The sequence below is a fragment of the Mustela nivalis genome (assembly GCF_964662115.1).
Source record: "Mustela nivalis genome assembly, chromosome: 6".
Taxonomy (NCBI): domain Eukaryota; kingdom Metazoa; phylum Chordata; class Mammalia; order Carnivora; family Mustelidae; genus Mustela; species Mustela nivalis.
In genome coordinates, this window is record NC_139025.1 from 16941202 (window position 1) to 16961424 (window position 20223).

General features: G+C 40.5%; 1 protein-coding gene across 6 annotated transcripts in view; it reads left to right on the top strand.

Moving 5' to 3' along the window:
- GPATCH2L (G-patch domain containing 2 like) overlaps positions 1-19356 on the top strand; it is a 56268-nt gene extending 36912 nt beyond the window's left edge. For all 6 annotated transcript variants that reach the window (XM_082733619.1, XM_082733618.1, XM_082733622.1 and 3 more), the window contains 2 exons: positions 8244-8338; positions 14598-19356. In XM_082733619.1, the coding sequence (XP_082589745.1) occupies positions 8244-8338; positions 14598-14758 (256 nt within the window). In that variant the 3' untranslated portion in view covers positions 14759-19356. The remainder of the gene's footprint in view (positions 1-8243; positions 8339-14597) is intronic.
- The last annotated feature ends 867 nt before the right edge of the window (positions 19357-20223 follow it).

Genomic DNA, 20223 nt, shown 5'->3' on the forward strand with positions numbered 1-20223 from the left:
GGGATGAGGCATTGGCATTATTTTTCAGTTCCCAGGTGACTCTAATACACAGCCAAGGTTATGAACTGTTGCCCTAAATGCATATGATTTTGTGACCGGCGCTTTGTAATTTTCTTAATAGGAAATCCCATTTCGTAATCAGCTCTGTGATTCGGTGGTGTGTGTGTGTGTGTGTGTGTGTGTGTGTGTGTGCGTGATTCCTTATGGGAGGTGGAATGCTGACTTCATTTTGGACGACTTCTGAAATGAAGCGGAGAACGTCAGGGTCTAGCACAGGGCCTGGCACACAGTGATTCACTGATGGGAGGGCTTGCTGGATGGGGGTCTGGATAGTCGGCAGGGTACGTGGATGAGCTTCGTGAACCAGCTCTTTCGGTTGGTTGTTTTGGTTGCTGGTATTGGGATGTTGTATTAAAGTAGTAATACTTGTTATCAGTGTTAGGAGTTGCTGCTGCTCAAACAGCAGATGGTGTGATCGGTGTTCAGGTGGAGGCAGTGGTGTTGCTGTCAAGGACACAGTTCTAGAATGGTAATAAGGAGCTAGTGCTGGAGGCAGCTTTTCCCAAAATGAGAGATTTATTGATTGTGAAGGATAGCTTTTCTTACCGTGATTGCTGTAGAAAACCTTAACTAGAACTTATCAAATGCTACAGCTCTCTGTATGACGCGCGAGTCACCATTTGTGGTTTTTTAGTGTCTCGTGGCATTTTTTAGTTTTCCCCAACTTTCCTGACCTTTTTTCTTTCACAAGGGATGATTTGGTAATGTATCACCACTTGTACTTAGACCTCCTTTAAGTTTTTAATCTCATGTTAGCAGGTTTTAGTGTGAGGCAGTCCTGGCTAAGAACCTTGGCATTATTTGGGCTAGTGCCTTAACCTCCCTATACCTCAATTTTCTTATCTTTAAAATGGAAATACTCATTTTTATTGGGCTAGCGAAGATCAAAATGGAATCACATATTTGACTGTTGAGCATACTGGTAGCTAACACGATTATTTATTTTACATTGCCACTACCCCTACTCTGTCCTTAGGATAATGGCAGTTTTATAAACTTGGAGTTGGCTTCCAGAGTCATTTGCTAATGGGGTGTTGTACAGATTCTTGGGGTACTTAAATAGCCTCAAATGGACTATAAAAGAGGAGGCATTTGGACAGTGGATAAAAAAGAGAGAGACCTTCCTGCCCATCAGAGAGTTGAAATATGATGGGCTGTGCTCATTGGAATTCATTTTATCTGTTCACAAACGTTACGATCTGCATATCAGAGTTGTGTGCCCAGCTGGCCGTGCCACTTGACAAGGAGTTTCAAAGAGCGAGAAGAAGACTCAATTCACACTATTAATTTTGACCTTTGGAGCCATAGTAAACAGCCTCGGGTTTTACCTCAGGGCTTAGGGGAAAGAACCTTTTATTAGTCCCATATCTGCTGGGGCTGCCGTGATGCGCCGCCGCCACGCTCACCTCCGTAGCGCCTTCGTTCTGGCCTTGTGTGAGGGTGTTTGTGCTGGGACCGCGTCCATGCAGCTGCCGAGTCCTACTGGAACTTCCCCTCCGAGAGTGCACAGCTCTTGAATCTTTTGTCCTTCACCGGATAGTCTTGTTGACAGCCCCTCTCGGCCGGTTGGCATCTTATGCCTAAGCGGAGTGATGAAAGCGTTTTCCCTCCCTGGCCCCTGTAACCGGCCCAACTCTCCAATGGACGCCGAACTTTGCTGCTGCTGCGGGTGGCACGGAGCGGCTCCGTGATCTGCCGGCCTCGGCCTGGCCGAGGGAAGGAGTGTGCCGAGAAGTTCCAGGCGCTGGTGAGCTGTTTGGCATGGACTGCTGAGGGTTAGGTTTGAGTGCAGACACTACTGGAATTGCCGGGATCTCTTCCTGTCCGATCAGCCTCGGCTGTGTCCTCTAATTGTGAAGTGCTTTGCTCTCACTAGCGGCTGCTAGTGTCAGGCCCGGCCCCTGTCCTCTGTGCAATCTGAGAAAATAGTTCCCCTACTGGGTGTTTCATAAATGTCTATTAACCCTGAAGATAAAATCACATGTGAGGAAGGGGCCTTTCTACTTCCCTCGATTTGATCCTCTTTTCTTCATTGTACCCTGGCACTTTGTTCTTTGATTACAGCTCAGTGTCTTAGTATCTTTTCGCTCTTTACGCATCGGCCTTCCTCACTATGCTGTGAGCTCCGGGTGGTCAGGCCCTCAGCCCGGTCATTTGTGTGTACCCTGGCCATATCATTAGAGTGCTTTACACAGGGTAGGCCTCCATAAATTTGTGTTAACAATAATTGAGGGGAATAGATTGGTAATTAAGGAGAATAATTGGAATATATGATATATATGACCTTTGGTCCTTAGAAATATCAATAATTTTTTTTTCTGATACTACTTGTTTGTGTGTGCTTAAGAAAAAAAATACAGCAAATAAGTACATTCTCACGGTAAATTTTATTTTTATTTCCCGTATTAAAAACGTGAACTTTTCAATGGGTTTTTAAAACGAGTGAATTTTTGAAGGTGAACTCTTCCTTAAATTGTCTTGCCATTGGCGGGTAAAGACTGTTTTCACTCCTTAGGAGTGACTCTAAACATCTTTGTTCTTAAATCTAAAGCAGCCACTTCAGTTATTTTTTTGCCAACATTGGTTCTATTAAACATGCATGTATTTCTCAAAGTAATTTTTTTTTCCCCCTAAAAGTACATTCCTGCCCCAGGGACATAGTGATCTGCCCAGTTTCCTAAGTAACCCTGCCGTTTAACAACACACCTGATCTCTGAGTTACCTCCACTAAAAAGTGAAAGAGAAATGTTGTGTTTATGTGTAGATATACAGAATACTCTTTCAATTAATTGCTAATCTTCAGCATTCACCTTCACAGCTATGAAATGAATTTAGTTACTTTTCCTGGAGTAAGAATTTTTAAAGAATGTATTTTTCTGCTTTTAATGCTGACTCCCCGCCCCCCCAACCCATCATCAGTTCCTTTTGACCAGTCCTGCTGAATGGGGTGCATTTAGGGGAAGGACTTGGGCTGTGAAAGGAGCCGAACTCCGAGGCCCAGATCAGATGAAACAGAACCAGGGTAGCCTTCTCTTTTCTCTAGGGTAATTGTTTGTATACTAGGGAACAGCGTTTTTATTTCAGTCCATTTTCATTTAATCCTTCTGTTATTTTTTAGGTTAAATTTTTAGATCTTTTTTATTAACTAGTTTGGCTTTGAGAATTTGGCATTTCATTCTTTCTTTTTTCTTTTTTAACTCAGTACTTTTCATAGTAGGTAGAAGCTTATTGGAATTACCTGAAGAGAAATTTCAGAGTAAGCGTATTATTGGTTCTTCTCTTACCCCAACATGGAGAGGGCACGTGTGTTTCGTAAAAGTCTCCTTACGTGATTCTGATAACCATTGCCACTCCAACTGAGAAGGAAGTTTTGATTTGGTGGAAATTTCAGCTTAGGTGATACTTAGCCTTTTGCTCCCTGCATTGTTGAATGATTCCTTTCCTCCACACACAGTACATGATTTGCGGTGCAGGAGCGACTACATACTGCTCTTAAAAATCTAGTTAAGTCTTCTACCCTTTCTACCTACCATGTATTGGCGAGAAGGGGAAGCTCTGACTTTCCCTGTCCTTTGTGAGAGCTGCTTGTGTGTTGACCCTTTTCAGTTTCTATCTTGTGAGAGTAGACAGACATACTGTATGAATAAAATAACACAAATTAAAGAAAGGGAGCCAAATACACCTGAGTGAAAATGAGGGTGGGGAGAGGTCAATATTTTATTTTGTTTCCTTTTTTTCAGTCTTTATGTCTGGAGTTACTGATGAGGAATTATTTGGGGACACACAAAAATTGGAACTGCCTCTGATTAGGAGGCTCTAGCTGCAGCAGGTGCATACTTCCATGCTCAGGTTCCCAAAAATAACACAGGGGGCCCTTCCAGCGCCACACGGATTATTCTCCACTCCCGAACAGGGTGTCCTCATGTTTGGAATGTGCTATACAGGTGGCAGCTTCCATTTCCTGTCTCCTTTGAGTCTTCTTGCTCTAAGCACTCAGCTTCCTTTGTGATTTCCCAAGGCTCTGGGTCTCCAAGCTTTTGAGTTTTCTTCCCTCTCTGTCCTCCAAGGTTTTTCCAAGGCAGACAAAGCCCTCAAAAGGAAATATAGATTTTTCCCAAGCTGTGAAGTCTTCCATTTCTAGTGTTCACTTAAAACCAAAAAGAAGGAAAATGTCTTGCTGTTCTTTGTAATAATTTGACTGTTTCTCTTCTTCCTTTCCCAGATCTTTGCTAGGAAGGGATATAGGGAGAGACAAGTATCTCTTCTGTACTCAAACCTAAGGTGTGATGTTATTTCACTTCTTACAAAATAGCTCTCCAACCTGGAAATGGTCCTAAGAGAAATGTGTTAAGAGGGAAAGAGCTTTAAACTGAATTCTAGGAATGAATGTGGCTTCTCTGTATCCCTGCCTCAGTTTCTCTGTTATCCAGATTCTAACTAGAAAAGCTGTGTGGCTGGAAATAAGACTAGGCTACAAGGTCCTTTAGGGAAGGGACTGTCTCACCTCAGTAAAAGCAGTGAACAATGAAGATGCAGAAAAACTCCAGAGTAGAAAGGAAATAGTCCAGGCAAAAAGTACTTTTACGGCAAAATAAGGTGGTTGACTTCGTAAGCTTTATTACCTGGCTTCCTTAGAAAGCCTTTAGTTCTTTCCTGAGTAATCACCAGAGGAATTTACAAAATTTGAAGGATTTTAGCATGTTCAGGCTAACAATTAAGAGTGGGAATAGGGGCACCTGGGTGGCTCAGTGGGTTAAACCTCTGCCTTAGACTCAGGTCATGATCTCAGGGTCCTGGGATCGAGCCCTACATCAGGCTCTCTGCTCAGCAGGAAGCCTGCCGCCCAACCTTGCCTGTGTCCTGCCTACTTGTGATATCTCTCTCTCTACCTGTCAAATAAATAAATAAATCTTAAAAATAAAAAAAGACTGGGAATGGGATATTAGATCATTTCTCTTTCTGCCTGCTGCTCTGGCTGCTTGTGATCTCTCTCTCCTCTGTCAAGTAAGTAAGTAAGTAAATAAATAAATTAATTAATTAATCTTTTTTTTTTTTTTTTTTTAAAGAGTGGAAGTGGGGTAGTAGAAGTAGATCATTTACCGCAGAAACAAGTAACAGTCTGGAGGCTTAGCAGTCAGGGGTCATTTAATGTAGGGACAATTAACCCTGAAGCACTCGCCATCACGGAGCAGGCCAATGTAGGGATCTGGGAACCAGGGCCCAGAGGGGCGGGGCATGGGAAGAACCACCTGAGCCTTTGTGTCCACAGTAGCCCCCTAAGGATGCTGCCAGATGTAGTGAGGGCCGTGTAATAATCTAGATGCATCAGGGTAGCTATAAGTAATACTTACTTTCATTTTACTAAAACAAATAAGCATTTTAAAAAGCACCCTATTTCCATTTAAAATGATTAAAAATGTAAATATTTTCGTACATAAATGATTTGATCTTTTTATTCCCAAATGTGTCATTTCTGAAAATGTGAGATAAATGTTACTGACTAGGTCAATAAAGGAGGGATGATATGGTCCCTTAACTGTCTTACTGACATCTATCGAACATGCAAAGCTGTGAAAATGATGAATGGTGTGTAAATAAAAGGCAGTATTTATTTTGTTCAGCCCCAGTGGATACTCTGAGAGATAATATCTTAAAACTCTTTTGAGTACTTTTCTTGTACTTTTCATTTTGCATCTGTCTCATAAAATTCAGCATTTCATATTGATCTTGAAGAAGCAATGAAGAAAATAGAGGGAAAAAAAGAATGTTTTGCATTTTTTTAATTAAACTTTTTTTTTAAAGATTTTATTTATTTGATAGAGAAGGAGACAGCATGCGGTGGGGGGGGGGAGGGCGGGAAGGAAGAGGGGAAAGGAGAGGAAGAAGCGGGGCTTGATCCCAGGATCCCGGAATCCCAGGATCATGACCTGAGCTGAAGGCTGACACTTAATGGACTGAGTCATCTAGGTGCCCCTTAATTAAACTTTTTAACAAAGGATAATGAAGTCACATTCAGGTAACCCTCATCCAGATCCAGAAACAGATCATTATCAGAAAGAACCACAAAAGCTCCTGGTGCTTTGTTTAGTCGCTGTCCCTCCTCCCCTCTGTCCCCCAGCACAAGGGTAACCACTATCTCGACGTCTAATAACAGAGTTTAGTTTGAAGAAAGGATGTTAACGTTTAACCTAAAAAGTTTTGGGGAGGCCTTCTTAAGGTAAAGAAGAAGGAAGAAGAAAGAAAGAAGAAGAAAGAAGCATGAATATAAACTGTTACCCTTTATTTGACTTGTTTCTCTCTGAAGTGCTTCAGGAGCAGCATGACTGGATTAAAGTGACCAGTTTTTGAGTTTGAATCTGTATGTACTCAAGTACCTTGTTCGTGGAAAAGATGGAAGCCCTATTTTGTACATTTCTGTACATTTCTCTTGTTTTCACAGAAACCAAAATTCTGTAGGGTCACTCTCTTTTCTGTCTGTGTTTTTGGCTTCAAAGGAATTATCTTCTTTCCATTTAGACTGAAGGCCTGTCTACCTTTGATATTCTGTCATCTGTATTTCTTACTATTAAATCAACATGTTGATTTAGTCCCAGGACATTGCTAAGTTATGAAAAATGAACTGTTTTCCCCTAATTTGCACATTTAAATTTACATTTCACTTTGGGCATTCAGAATTAACTATTCATGGGATACTCAAAAGTTAACTTTTTTTCTGTATACAGGAGAGACGTATCAATACGCAGTGACTTGGATGGAATTTTCCAAAACACAGGCTTTATACTGTAAATCTCTGCCTATTGTAGTGCTCTTTGCATTCCAAAAATCTTATGATTGCAGTTAAATTCTTTTCTCATTTATAAAGTGAATCGATTCTTAAGCTTTTGCTTGTAGAGAAAAAAACTATATACGTGCATGCTTTTAAACTATGGAAGTTGCCAGATTGGGGGCCCTCTTAATAGGAAAATTTGTCCATTGAGTAATTGTCTTGGTGCTTTGTTAGCTGGGTGCTCTTAGATTTGACTGAGGTTCTCGTTTTACGATCATTTAGTTGATACTTAACTCCCCAAGCTAGGACTACCAATTTGGAGTTCATCTGGTATAATTTTATTAGATTCCTTTTTATATGTTATAGACTCTGGCTATTTTTTAAAAACTGTGGTAAAATATACAGGATACAGAATTTGCCATTTTAACCACTTTAAGTGTACAGTTGGCTACTTGGTTTTTAAAGCTTTTACTCATCTATATCAGTTCTTGTCAACAGATATTTAATGGCCGTCAGCTGAGTGCCTTGTGCTGAGGTTGGTGGATCATTGGAAAATTACCAAAGAAGTATAAACATGGTCCCTGTTCTCAAGGAAATTAAGCCTCATTAGGGAAACAAGATATATGTTTACCAGTTAAATAATGATTCATGGTCAATAAGGCCTTGAATGTTCAAGGAAAGCTTTGTGTAAAGGTGATAATCAGTTTGGTCCTTAATCAGCGATAGGATCTGTCTAATTTGAGGAAGGAGGAAGTGGGCAACTAACATAGTGACCAGCTGTTGCAGTATGAGGTTCATTGTCTTTCAGACAGTCTTTTACTTTTTTCCAGCTTTGGAACACCCACTGTTTTGTTTTTAATATAAGCTGAATATTCAGATGAGGGAATATATTATTAGCAAGTAATTTTTTTAAAAATCACAGAAATCTAACTTACTTAACTTGTGATATAGACACTATTAAAAATCCAGATTGTAGCAACAGAAGGGTTAAAATTCCTATTAAAATTCTACGCAAATTTCTGTGTTCATGCAGCATTAAACTTTTCAATATATTACCACTTGGGAGTAGGTATTTCATTAGTGAGTTTAGAACAATTGCAGTTATAGTTTTTATGAAAAATAATTGTACAAAAATCAGCATGTAATGAAACACATTTATTGAAATTAATCTTGAGTGTCTGCTATTCTGAAATTAAGTAAAAAGTTTAGAATAGGTCTATATTGTGCATGAAGAATGAGTTATGATTAATTCTGAATAATCTTGTGCTTGACACTTGATGACAAAGAACAGTGCCTGTCTTATTAGTGTTATGTCTATAATGGGTCAAGGATTTTATCTGGGCTGAACATAAATGTCTTACAGTAAGAATTACAAAGTTGAAAACAATGTTTTTTTTTTTTCCCCTCACATCTGCAGACAGGCAAACATACATTTGGGACCCCCATGTTCACGTGACATCAAGAGGAAACGGAAACCTGTGGCCACAGCATCTCTGTCCAGCCCAAATGCAGGTAACTGTATGTAATTTTCATTTCTTGAGCACCTACTGTGTGTCAAGCACTAAATTATGTTTTATATACCTTTTCATCTAACCTTTATGATAAGGTAGGTCATTTTATTTCCATTTTACTTGGGAAGATGAGAATGTGAGAAGTAATTTGCCCAAGGTCACACACATTTTAAGAATCCCAACCTAGTTCTCTCTAACCCTGAAGTCTGTGTTTTTTCACTGTGTCATGTGGCTTTTTGAGTCTGAATCCCGGTGTTCCACAATCCACAATCCGCAGTCATTTGTGCTTTTGTTCTAGCACAGATAGGAAATTAGGTCTGTGTTAATGAAAAATCCAGTTAGGGTGATGGTATAGTCAGTAGCCAAACATGGATTTATTTACTTTTTTACTTGGCACACGATATAGTACATTCGCACTGTTTTTATGTGTAGTAGAGTGCTAATACTTTACCAGTCATGAACTTTCTAATTAAAAACTGTTTTTCAAGTTAAAACCTTTTAGTTTCCTGGCCAAAGCCAGTTGTTTGGAAACCAAAATAGCGGTTATCTTTGGTGAGGGGTAGTAACTAGGAGAGGACATAATCAGAAATCTTCTGAGAAATGCTGTATGTCATAACTAGATAAGAATTACATGGGTATATCATATGTAAAAATTCATTGAGCTGTATGTTTATGATTTATGCTCTTTACATATATTGTCCTTAAAAAATGGGGGGTAGTAATTAGAATATTGGATGTTTATCAGTATTTTTCTTTGGAGTTAGAAGAAGATAGTTAAACATAATCAGTAACAAGGAAATTTTTGTGTTATTTCAGTGCAGTGGAGGAATTTCTTTGGACAAAAAGAGCATATCTCTTTGTAGGACCTCTCAGAAATACCCAGTTATTTTCTTGATGATAGTGAATTCACTCTGAGGAAATTGAGTATATCATAAATACTGTATTTTCTTCAGGAAATACTCTATTTTATATAGATCAGAATAGTTGATTGATGCGTGAAGAAGAGACCTCAGAGAGCTAGGGAACTCTCTCTCTCTCCCTTAACTCAGTAGGTGTCAGCATACTTCACAATTGACCTCTTTCAGCTTCTCTTTAGGGTTGCTCCTTGGTAATGGTTCTTATTGGACAATCTTAATCTTACATCTGATATTTACAGTGAATTTTTTCCAGTGATTTCTCTGTGGCCATGGCCTGAGCTGATTACTTTGCCTGTATTATTTCACTTAATCTTTGCAACAACTTAAAGGGTAGATGCTGTTTTTATTCCTAATTTACACATGAGAAAATTAAAGATTGCAGAGGTTAAATCACTTCTCCATGGTTGCAAGCCAAGTTCAAATCAGTTTTCCTATGACTTCAAGAGCTGCCCTCTTCCACACTTTAGGTGTTCTGCGGTGTGTAAGATAGCATTGGTCCCAAACTGACTGCGTCAAAATCCAGCCAATGATATTGGAAGCATTACAACAGTCTCCCTTCTTACAGCTTTTGTTCTTTTTTTTCCCCCTTTCAATATCTAGCTTCTGTTTTTAGCTTTTAGTTGTTCATAAGACAAGAACTGTGAGAAGAGTTTAAAAACCTTGTTCCATACCCAAATCAGGAAATGTTACTGGGAGGGATTAAGCAAGGCTTGAGCATTAAACATTTCTCCTCCTGAGCCCACTCCTCCTCTCACTTGTTGACTAAGGTCTGCTTCACTGAACATTTTCTTTTTTTTTCTATCCACAACCTGAGTGCCCCATGGAGGTGAAGGACATAGCCTGAGCCCGCGCCATCAGTCAGTAGAACAAATGGGCTTGCTCTGCCTAACATCGGGCCATCTCGGATTCCACCTCTTTTATAGAAATGAGTGATGAAGAGAGGTGCGTTCCGCTTTGCCGCTGTATTAATACACATCAGGGGCCAGCTCCTGGCACTAAATCACGCTACTGCATACATCTGTTATCGGACTCTTCACCAGTGTGATGAACAAGACTGCAGATAGAGGCTTCCTTGTGTCATTCTTTATAGGATTTTCCTAAAAGAATAAATAGCTCAGATCTCTGCCAACACTCTCCCCTGTCACTGTGATGAATTCAGCTTCTTTCTTAAACATGCAGCCACAAATCTTTTCCCTTTTCCCCTCCCCCACTGGTGGAAAGTTTTGAGTTGAGATTGACTGAATTTAAAGGTATTAATAAGGCTAGAGAAGTGAAGAGCAGAAAGGAGTAGCTTGTCTTCAAGCTTTACCAGTCATGAACTTTCTAATTAAAAACTGTTTTTCAAGTTAAAACCTTTTAGTTTCCTGGCCAAAGCCAGTTGTTTGGAAACCAAAATAGCGGTTATCTTTGGTGAGGGGTAGTAACTAGGAGAGGACATAATCAGAAATCTTCTGAGAAATGCTGTATGTCATAACTAGATAAGAATTACATGGGTATATCATATGTAAAAATTCATTGAGCTGTATGTTTATGATTTATGCTCTTTACATATATTGTCCTTAAAAAATGGGGGGTAGTAATTAGAATATTGGATGTTTATCAGTATTTTTCTTTGGAGTTAGAAGAAGATAGTTAAACATAATCAGTAACAAGGAAATTTTTGTGTTATTTCAGTGCAGTGGAGGAATTTCTTTGGACAAAAAGAGCATATCTCTTTGTAGGACCTCTCAGAAATACCCTGTTATTTTCTCGATGATAGTGAATTCACTCTGAGGAAATTTACATTAACACTCAGGAAAGGCCAGGGAAATAGAGCTTTTCATTGGCGTGGTCAAGTAGGTCCTTCTTGAAAGGGTAGCATCTTTATTTCCTTTTTATCTCCACTCCCCTTCCCTTTATGACTTTATAATCTACACAGGTATCTGGTACACAGAGCCACCCTTGGATTTTAGCGAGTAACCATGTAAACCTGCTTCTGTTTCAGTAACACCAGAACAGGGCAAGTTTGTAACTCACGCTGAAGTGGGATGGCCCTCTATGCTCTTAAAGAATGTACTTGGAAAAGAAAAAAATGGGTTATTTTCTCTAAGATTTGAGATGAAGTGGCTATAAGAAGAACAAGGAACTCAGATGAAAACCAGATTTCATGTCCATGAGATGAATGACAAGAATGGAGCCTTTGGTGTACAAATCCCATTCTTTCAAAAATTAAACATGTGCCTCCTTTAGATAAAGGAGAGTCGGAGAAGGATAAGACATTGTATTCAGAGCCCTATTTTGGCCATCCCCAAAGCCTCTTCTGACCTTCCTGTCTCCGGGGTAGGTTATATGTCCTTCGGGCATCTGTTGGAAGGGTACTCAGCAGTTAATCTGTTAACTCGTTACATCGGATTCCAAATACCAGGCCAGCGATGCTAGAGGGGCATTTGCAAGAGCAGGAGTTTTTAATCTGTTTTGCTCACTTCTGAAACCTGAGCATCTAAAATAATACACAGCTCAGAGAAGGACCTCACTTGGCGTTTCTTATATGAATAAGTGAATAGAATCTTAAAGTTGAAAGTTATTCTAAAACCCTGTGATTGGTTTCAGTAGTTCCATTGTAGGTTGGCCCTTATCTCAGGTGTCGTAGGACAGATTCTTATTGCCTCTTTTTATTTTTAAAGTTCAAATGGTTTTTAAAGTTAAAAATGCTTTATAGTAAATATTGAAGGGCTATGAAAGAAAATTTCTGGAAAATAGATAAGGTGTCAAGGAAAACAGTAATAGCAAATATCCGTGTACCTACCATCCACTTCAAGAACATGAACATCACCTTTACAGTTTTCCCACTGTCCTCGTAGGTAACCATTATCCTCATATGGTTTTTTTGTTATGTGAATAGGCTTTTTTGTTAATCATTTATCATTCTTTGGGGATTTTTTTCAGCTAGCTTTAACAGACATATATAGCTCTCTAAGCAGTATATTGTCTAGTTAGCATTCTTTGGAGGCTTGTGTAAATGGGATGTCTTATTTTATAAGTTACAAGTTTCACCGAGTTATGTTTTGAGATTCATTCATGATTTGTCCTGCTAAAATGGCCCCCCCTGTTTTTTTACTGCCATATACATCTGGTATTCCATTGTATGACTGTGCTGAGTACACTATAATTAAACATTTCTGATGGACATTTGGATTATATCCCATTTTATGCCACTGTGAAAAATACTGCAGTGTTCTCTGAGAGAACGTGTGCAAAAGTGATTCTGGGCTGCTTCACACTCCTTAGTATAGCTCTGTCAAGGACCAGAAAACACAGAAATGTTAGGAAAGATGGAGAAAAATCGGAACCCTTGGGCGTTGCTGGTGGGAATGTAAAATAGTGCAGCCGCCGTGGGGCCCAGGGTCGTGGCTTGTCACAGTTGTAAGCCCGGGACTACCATATGCTGCAGAAGTTCTGCTTCTAAGTATTTTTCCAAAGGGATTGAAAGCGTGGATTCAAACAAATAATTCGTACATACATGTTCATAGCAGCATTATACACAGGAACTAAAACGTGGAAACCACCCGTGTGTCCATTGCTGGATAAATCAATAAACAAAATGTGGTTTATACATACAGGGGAGTATTATTTGGCCTTGGAAAGGAAGGAGACTCTGACATGCTACAGCACAGGTGAGGACATAATACTAAAGGCAATGAGCCAGGCACAGAAGGATAAATCCTGCATGATCCCAGTTGTGCGAGGTTCCTCAAATGGTCAAATACGTGCAGACAGAAAGTAGAACAGTGGCTGCCAGGGGCTGGGGAAGGAGGAGAGTAGCAGTTACTGTTTAACAGGTACAGTCTTTCTCTTTGGGCCAGTCAAGAAGTTCTGGGTGTGGATCGTGGTGATGCTTGTACAGCAGTGCGAATATATGTAATGCCACGGAACTGTACCCGTAGAAATGATTAAATTGGTGAATTTTGTGTTACCTGTATTTTACCATAGTAAAATAATATTATAGTTAAAAAATATAACGCAAAAACCCCCAGTTTCCCTAGGATAAGGGGTTTTCCCCCCCTTGCAGTTGAATACCATATAGTAACCGTAAGTACAGTTTTGTGAAATTTATTTTCAGCCAAATATGAGTAAGTGAGTGTGTGCCCACGTGTGTGTGTTTGTGTGAGAGGGAGAGACTGAGATTTGGGTTGTGTCAAATGTATTTCTTGCTGCCATGGGTGAGGTTCCAACATGTTTGAAAGCTGTTGCCCTCAAGAACCTCTCGTATATGTGCCACAGAGAAATAGCCTGCGGATTGTTTTTTGCAGTAACTCACAGTAAGAAATTCGTGTTTGAATATGTATGTGAGTGTATGTGTAAATATGAAATAAATTCTTGGGTTTGCTCTGACATATCCTATTCCTTTCCATTAAGAAGAAAAGGACTGGCCTACTAAATTGATTTTGGGACCCATAACTTGAAAATTACTGATCTAGTTACATTTCTAGGGGTGAAATTAATTGAGTGACAAGTAAAAACGAAAATTTTCTAGACTTTGCTGTATTTTAGTGTATATTCATTCACTCTCAAGCAGTGGGCGTGATGGTGCTTTGTACCACTCAGTTCAGGGGGCATTTGGAAATGGGAGGACAGTGTTGGTCATCAAAATGACTGAGGAGTCCTTTTGGCATTCAGTGGATGGCGTCCAGAATGGTAAGTGTCCGAAAATACACAGCACAGCCCTGCACAAGCAATGATTATCATGTCCAGAATGTCTTTGGTGTCCTTATTGAAAAACACTGGGCCTAATTGTGTGATTTTTCTTATGATAGGCTATTTATTGGAAATGCTGTGTTACTGGAGGCATGGGATGTAACAGAAAGAGCCTAAGGGCTTGACGTCCAGTATCTGAGTTTAAATCTTGCTACTTAACTAGCTCTTTTGTGTCCCCGAGCAGTGTATCTGCTGTCTTCTCTGCCTCAGTTTTTGATCAAGAAAATGGAGATGACAGTCCTACTTGGAAGGGTTTGCATTAGGAAATCAGATTCTGGTTGGACAGTACTTACATAGCACAGTGCCTGGCTCATGAGTGCTCGATAAGTGATCATGACTGTCTTATGAATTTGTGTGACTGAATTTATTTATTTGTTCTGTTCAACCCATTTTCTCAGGTAGAGAAATATTTGCTCTCTCTCTGAAATTTGCCTTTATGTATGTATGTATGTATGTATTTTTGGAAAGGGGAAAAAAACCGTGTAGCCACTTGGATTCATAGGTTAAAAAATAAAGACATTCTGAGATTTGTGCATTGCAGTGTCTCGGATTCTAATTTGTCTCCCCTTGATCTTTTCTTCCTTTCTTTCATTGTAACCACCTTACCAGTTCACGTGGATGTAGCGGAACCAAGCACGCCAGCATCACAGGTCCCGAAATCTCCAAACCCCGAGTGGTTGGTCAGGACCTCTGCCGCAGAGAAAGCCACTGACTCCGCTCCAGCTACGTTTTTTAAAATGCCACCAGAAAAGAGCTCCGGATACAGCTAGAGAGCAGGATCCCGCCCACCAGGAGCCCACTGGATGCTGTGAAACGCATCCTAAACTTGGTATCACAGAATCTCGCGTAGCGTAATTGACATTCCCAGTCCTTCCACCGCCAGGATGACCCTTCTTTCACACAAAGCAGTGGACTCTTTCTCTTACGAAATCATGTGGAAATCTGTTTTTTGGTTTTCTGTTTGTTTTTTTTTTAAAGTACAGTATTGCAGCAGCAATTTAAAAAAAAAAAAAAAAAGGTCACCCGATGTTGTGTTTGTTACGTTGCTGTTGTAGCCCCGGCGGCTTCCTACAGCCCTGTGTACAGAGCTGTTGCTTTTAGCAGGTATGTCTCTTTTCCTGAAAAACTAGTAACTGCTTTTGCATACTTTTTATGTAGAGCTTTTAATACCATTTGAGGAAGTCCCAAATTTGTAGCTAGTTCTGGACAGATGTAAACACTGAGTTGAGACCTGTGTGTGGCATCGTGTTTACAGGAGATAGAGTTTGCCTTTGAGCCTGGTCTTGATTCACTGAGAGTGCCATAAGCCAAATTCACCACGTTCTCCTTCGGGAGCCTCAGAGGAGACCCCAGCAGCACGGACAGTGGGAACTTCTTCCATTTTCCTAGACAGCCTCATGGGATCTTCGGTGGCTGGACTGTACTTCGCCGTGTCTCCGGAGTTGCTGTTCTCCCACAGGAGGATGTGTACATTCATGCTGTAATGAAGAAGTGGTTGAGTTGTTTTGCAAACTTAAAATAGTCAGTGGATCGTGTCTTAATACTTCATGTCACAGTGTAAGCTTTTATGTGCGAAATGGGACTTTTATTGTTAGCTTATAGGTCAATAACCTGCAGCAGAAATCCACACTCTATTATAATAATGGCTTCTCAGGGCCATACTTTGGGGAGAAAAATGTCTTTTTGACACGCCTTTATACTTGGTGTGTTTATGACGGCTCAGCTGCGTGTGGAGTTATATATACGGCTGTGCCTGAAGTTGGATGCTACTTTGTCAAAATGAGGAATCAGTGGCTGCCTGAGCTGCTGGAGAAAAGCCGCCCTTTCTGAAGTATTATCGTGAGTGTCATTTGGGGGCCTGGTTGACGGAAGGGTTCTTTTTTTATATGAATTGAGTACATTCGCTCTGAAATACAGAGAAACTGTTCTCTAAGTGCCCACTTCTCTGGCAACGTCCCAGAGGAACTCCCAGCCCTGCCCCTGGATATTTTCTGTGCTTGAATAGGTGCCGAGTGGGACAGAGCCTCCTTTCCCCGAAGTGCAGCTGTCTCTTTTCCTCGCACAGAACGTGGGGTGGGCTGCTCTGTTGTGTTCCCTTTAAACATGATAGTCCTTATGTATCAGTGTTTAACTCCAGGATTTCCTTGTTGATGCTTGGGTGTGACTCTGTTTGGGAGGGGGGGACTTGAAGCTGATTTAAATGGCACTTTCTGTGAGAGGGAGAACACGTCCTTCAGTTGTTCATAACGAGGAGTCTGGTGGAGGGAGGGGCAGGTGGGAGATTAGGAGGTGAGGAGTAGCATTAAAGCCAACCCTGCATCCCTGGGAGCCACCCCTGGTTCTCCTGTCACCCCCTTGGGGCTGCATCCAGGGCAGTACAGAAAATAAAGTGCCTATTGAATATGAAATGGCACTACTATATTGTTTTAGCGATGAAGGGGGGGGTTTATTATCATATGTGCATTATTGTCATATGTGCATTCTTACCTAGTCCCCATCGTGTCCTGAGACACATTTGTAACATAATTTGTTGGATTTAAGGAAAAATACACAGGCATAATTTTATTTTCTTCACACTAGGCTCTGGCTCTTGCAGAGACGGGTCCTGTGATCATGTCCTATTCAGATCTCCACAGTGCAGATAGCATCTTCTTGCCTTGGCAGTTCTCCTATCTACCTGTGATTACAAATAACTTATATATATGACTTTATTTACATTTTTAACATCTCTAGGTTGTACTGCCATTTTAGAGAGACAAGAATGGTCACAGAGTTTAGCGACTTGCCAAAAAAATCACATGATCAAGCCAAGACTAAAATCCCAGACTTTCGGACTTCCTCTGCCCTGGGTTATAATCTTTTGTTTTCCCGTGGTATATCTGAGTCACTCTGAGACCCATAATTTTGAATCCGTGTGTCATGAATGTTTATCATCTTTCTTGGGCATGCTTTTCTACTTTGAATACATTCAATGGGGATTATCCAAAAATGCCAGATATGCCTGTAATAAGTGGGGAAGAAAATTAATTGCCTAAGAAACAGCTATTAATACTTTGCAACACAGGGTTGTAAATTGTGCTCCTCATTTTAAGCTGCTGCATGAGCATGCTGACAGAATTATTAACCAACTTACTTCGCTTGTTTTCTGTATGAGTCAATTCCAGAGGAATAACCTTAGAATTGAGTGTTTTTTTTGAACCATAAATTTTAAATTTCTTTTTTATGTAGCCAAGTGTATGATATCATACATTGAGTAAAGTCTGTTACCTTTTAACGAAAGATATAATTTCAAAATCAGGTTTTGTAGTCTCTTAAAAAAACTGATAGCATGACTTCCTTTGAGAATAATCATGGAGCTCACATGTGTTTTATCTGCCTAAAAGTAGTAACAAAGCTGAGTTCCACAGTTTTTATGTATTTCCAACTTCTGATTCATCCTAGCTGGCCACACAGTCTGCCTGTCTGAATCCTAATCTTCTGCGTTTTCCACAAGGAGCAAAAGTCAAGATATTATCCACTTGTATGAACATCATTCCTAAAAATCCCTAAAAAAATGTTTGCTTACAAGGGAATTTGAGATTATTTTTCAGATACAGCATTTTAAAGGGAATAAGTTCATTTGTATCAAAACTCTTGTGTTGCTTTTTGGTAAGACCTGTGCAGAAGAGAGAATTAGCTGTTTACATGGTGCCAAATTTAGGAGAGGCAGAGTGTGGTCTTTATTGAGTGGTGTGTGCTTGATAAATAAGGCACATTTAACGTTGAATTCTTTTGAAATCAAATGCAGTTGAAAATTTGTTTTGCTGGGCTGTGAAACAGGCTGCAAACAAGGCTGTTTTGGCAGGAAAATGACCAAAAGCTGAAATAAAATTTCTTATTCTCTGGTGCTGGTGGCGTCCTTTGATAATGAGTAAAGCTCCATACTGACAATAGGTAATTAAACCACTTACATGATTCCCATGTAGAGGACTGTGACCTATCTTTTTGCTTTTTGGCATCAGAGACCCAGTCTAGACCACAGCATTGGAAGTTATGGAGCCGCAGAGGAGCAGAGCCATCACAGACCTCTGTCACTTGAAATTGAACAAGAGAAAGGAGCGAGGCTGGCAGTGTCAGTGCTGATGCCATGGCCTCTCTGCTTGGGCTCCAGGTGATGTTTGATTCATTTCAGGTCTTTTCTTAAGTTTGGCCTCATTATTGTGGTATGGGCCAATACACTTTTGTTTCCTGGGGACAAGGCTCTGTAGAAGTCTCAGCATTAGGAGCCGTAGTCAGTATTCCCTAAGTCTGGTGAACCTTTTCTGAGCCAGTGTGAGAACAGAATGGCTTACTCTTGGGACTGTGGATGTGGTCTGGTCGGGGGCACAGTTTACAGGATCCGTCATGATTCGCGGGGTGGCAGGAGGGATGGTAAAAGGAGCTTGCTCTGGTGTCAGCTGCTTCCTTTGTTAATGCTTGAGCGGTCTTACTTGTCCATGTTTCCTTGTCTCCTGCTCCGGTTGTGCCAGCCAGTAGAGTTACTGATGGTGGAAGCAGTCAGGATGGGTTCCTACCCCATCAGGAAATGGCACAGAGGGAGGTGAGGGGATCAGTGGGTTCTGCTTTGATGGCCCAGGGATGCTTTCACACTCCATTAAGATCCCCAAACAGACAAATGTCAAATGCCTGGAAACAGCAACATCGAAAAGAAGCAAGGAAAATGAATGATTCACCAAAGAGAGTGGATTGTAAGGTTCTTAACCAGCCTGACAAACTTATTGCCAAAAGGAGAACTTTTCCTGCCACTGCAAATAGATATGATAAGCACTTACTAAAATTGCCGAGTTTTTGGAATAAAAGCTCTTCGACTACAGTATTGAAGAATGAGGCAGATCCCAAAGATGTTGACCAGGGAAAACAATCTTGGCAACGTCCAGAAGTGAGAAGGCACGAGGAAGAGAAGGGGAGATGCTCAGAGCAGGGGTGTTGGGGCCCCTCAACTACCAGCAGCAGCACATACTTACCCCACCAGACCCACTCAATCAGAAACAGGGTGGACCCGGCAGTCTCACAAGCCCTCTGGGGGACTCTGGTGCATGTGGACATTTGAGAACCACAGGCTTTGCTGAACCTAAATGTTTTAGTATGTTGGCATCCCCCTATAAGCTCTGAGGTGCACTTAACATTTCCCTCCATCAGTATAGATATGTTTTGTATACGATTCTTTGCGGCAACTGTTAATTAATGTCTTTATTTCCCATACTTTTTCCCTAAAGCTCCTAAAAGATCGGGAAATATTGAGAAAGAATGATGTGGAGAAAATTGCCGTCAAGGCCATATTTGGATGGATGGAAACAACCTTTAAAGTGGATTAAAATGTAACACTGAATTTTTAGTCTGTGAGTTGTAGTCATTTTTCACAATAGATGGTAAAACATTTGTGTAAGATACTGCTGTCCATGATTTCATGATATTTGTTCATTGCATCTTAATTTCCTGGGAAAATGTCATGCATTTTCCAGCATAATAATGATGAAGTTGTTAAGGTATGGCTCACAAAAATGAAAATATTTGGAAGAAGAAAACCACCCTGAGAACATAGTGTTGTATGTTAAATACTTGTTGAGTTATTGGTGGTCTTTTGCTAGGGCTTAATCTTGGTACTTCAGAGCATGTAAAAATCAATTTTCAGTGATCCACTTAATCACACCCTATTGTCTTTGTTTTACATTTCAGTGGTTCTGCAGGGCTTGGTGGCCAATAGCAACTGCTTGTTCTATTTTTTTTTTTTTTCCTAACTCATGGATTCAGCATTTCAAAATATAATGCTCTAATCTTAAAGCTTTGAAATGAAATCACAACCATTTTTTTCTCCGGGTTTTATTTGTCTGAATTGGGCAAGGCTCTAGTTGATCACCAAAGCCCACAGACCCAAGTTTTCTCTGGGAATTTGTTTGGCCAAAGAGGAGTTCTCTGGTATCATCTCTCAGGTGTTCATGTTGTCTTGTGCCCGGGGTTTGATTTATAAAGGTTTGATTAAGTGAGGACATGGAGAGGTCTGTGCCACTCAAAGAAAAGTTTGAAATTACAGTTTTCCTGGAAAGAAGGCACGGCTTGCCACGCAGGACCAGAGGATGAATACCAGGTTTGGGTCAGGAGGCCGAAGAGTGGAGCAAGCAGCAGGTTTAGGCCAGAGCCTTTATTGGGGTTTCCTCTAAGAAGGGAAGGGAAGGCAGGGTGAACAGTCTAGAAATGG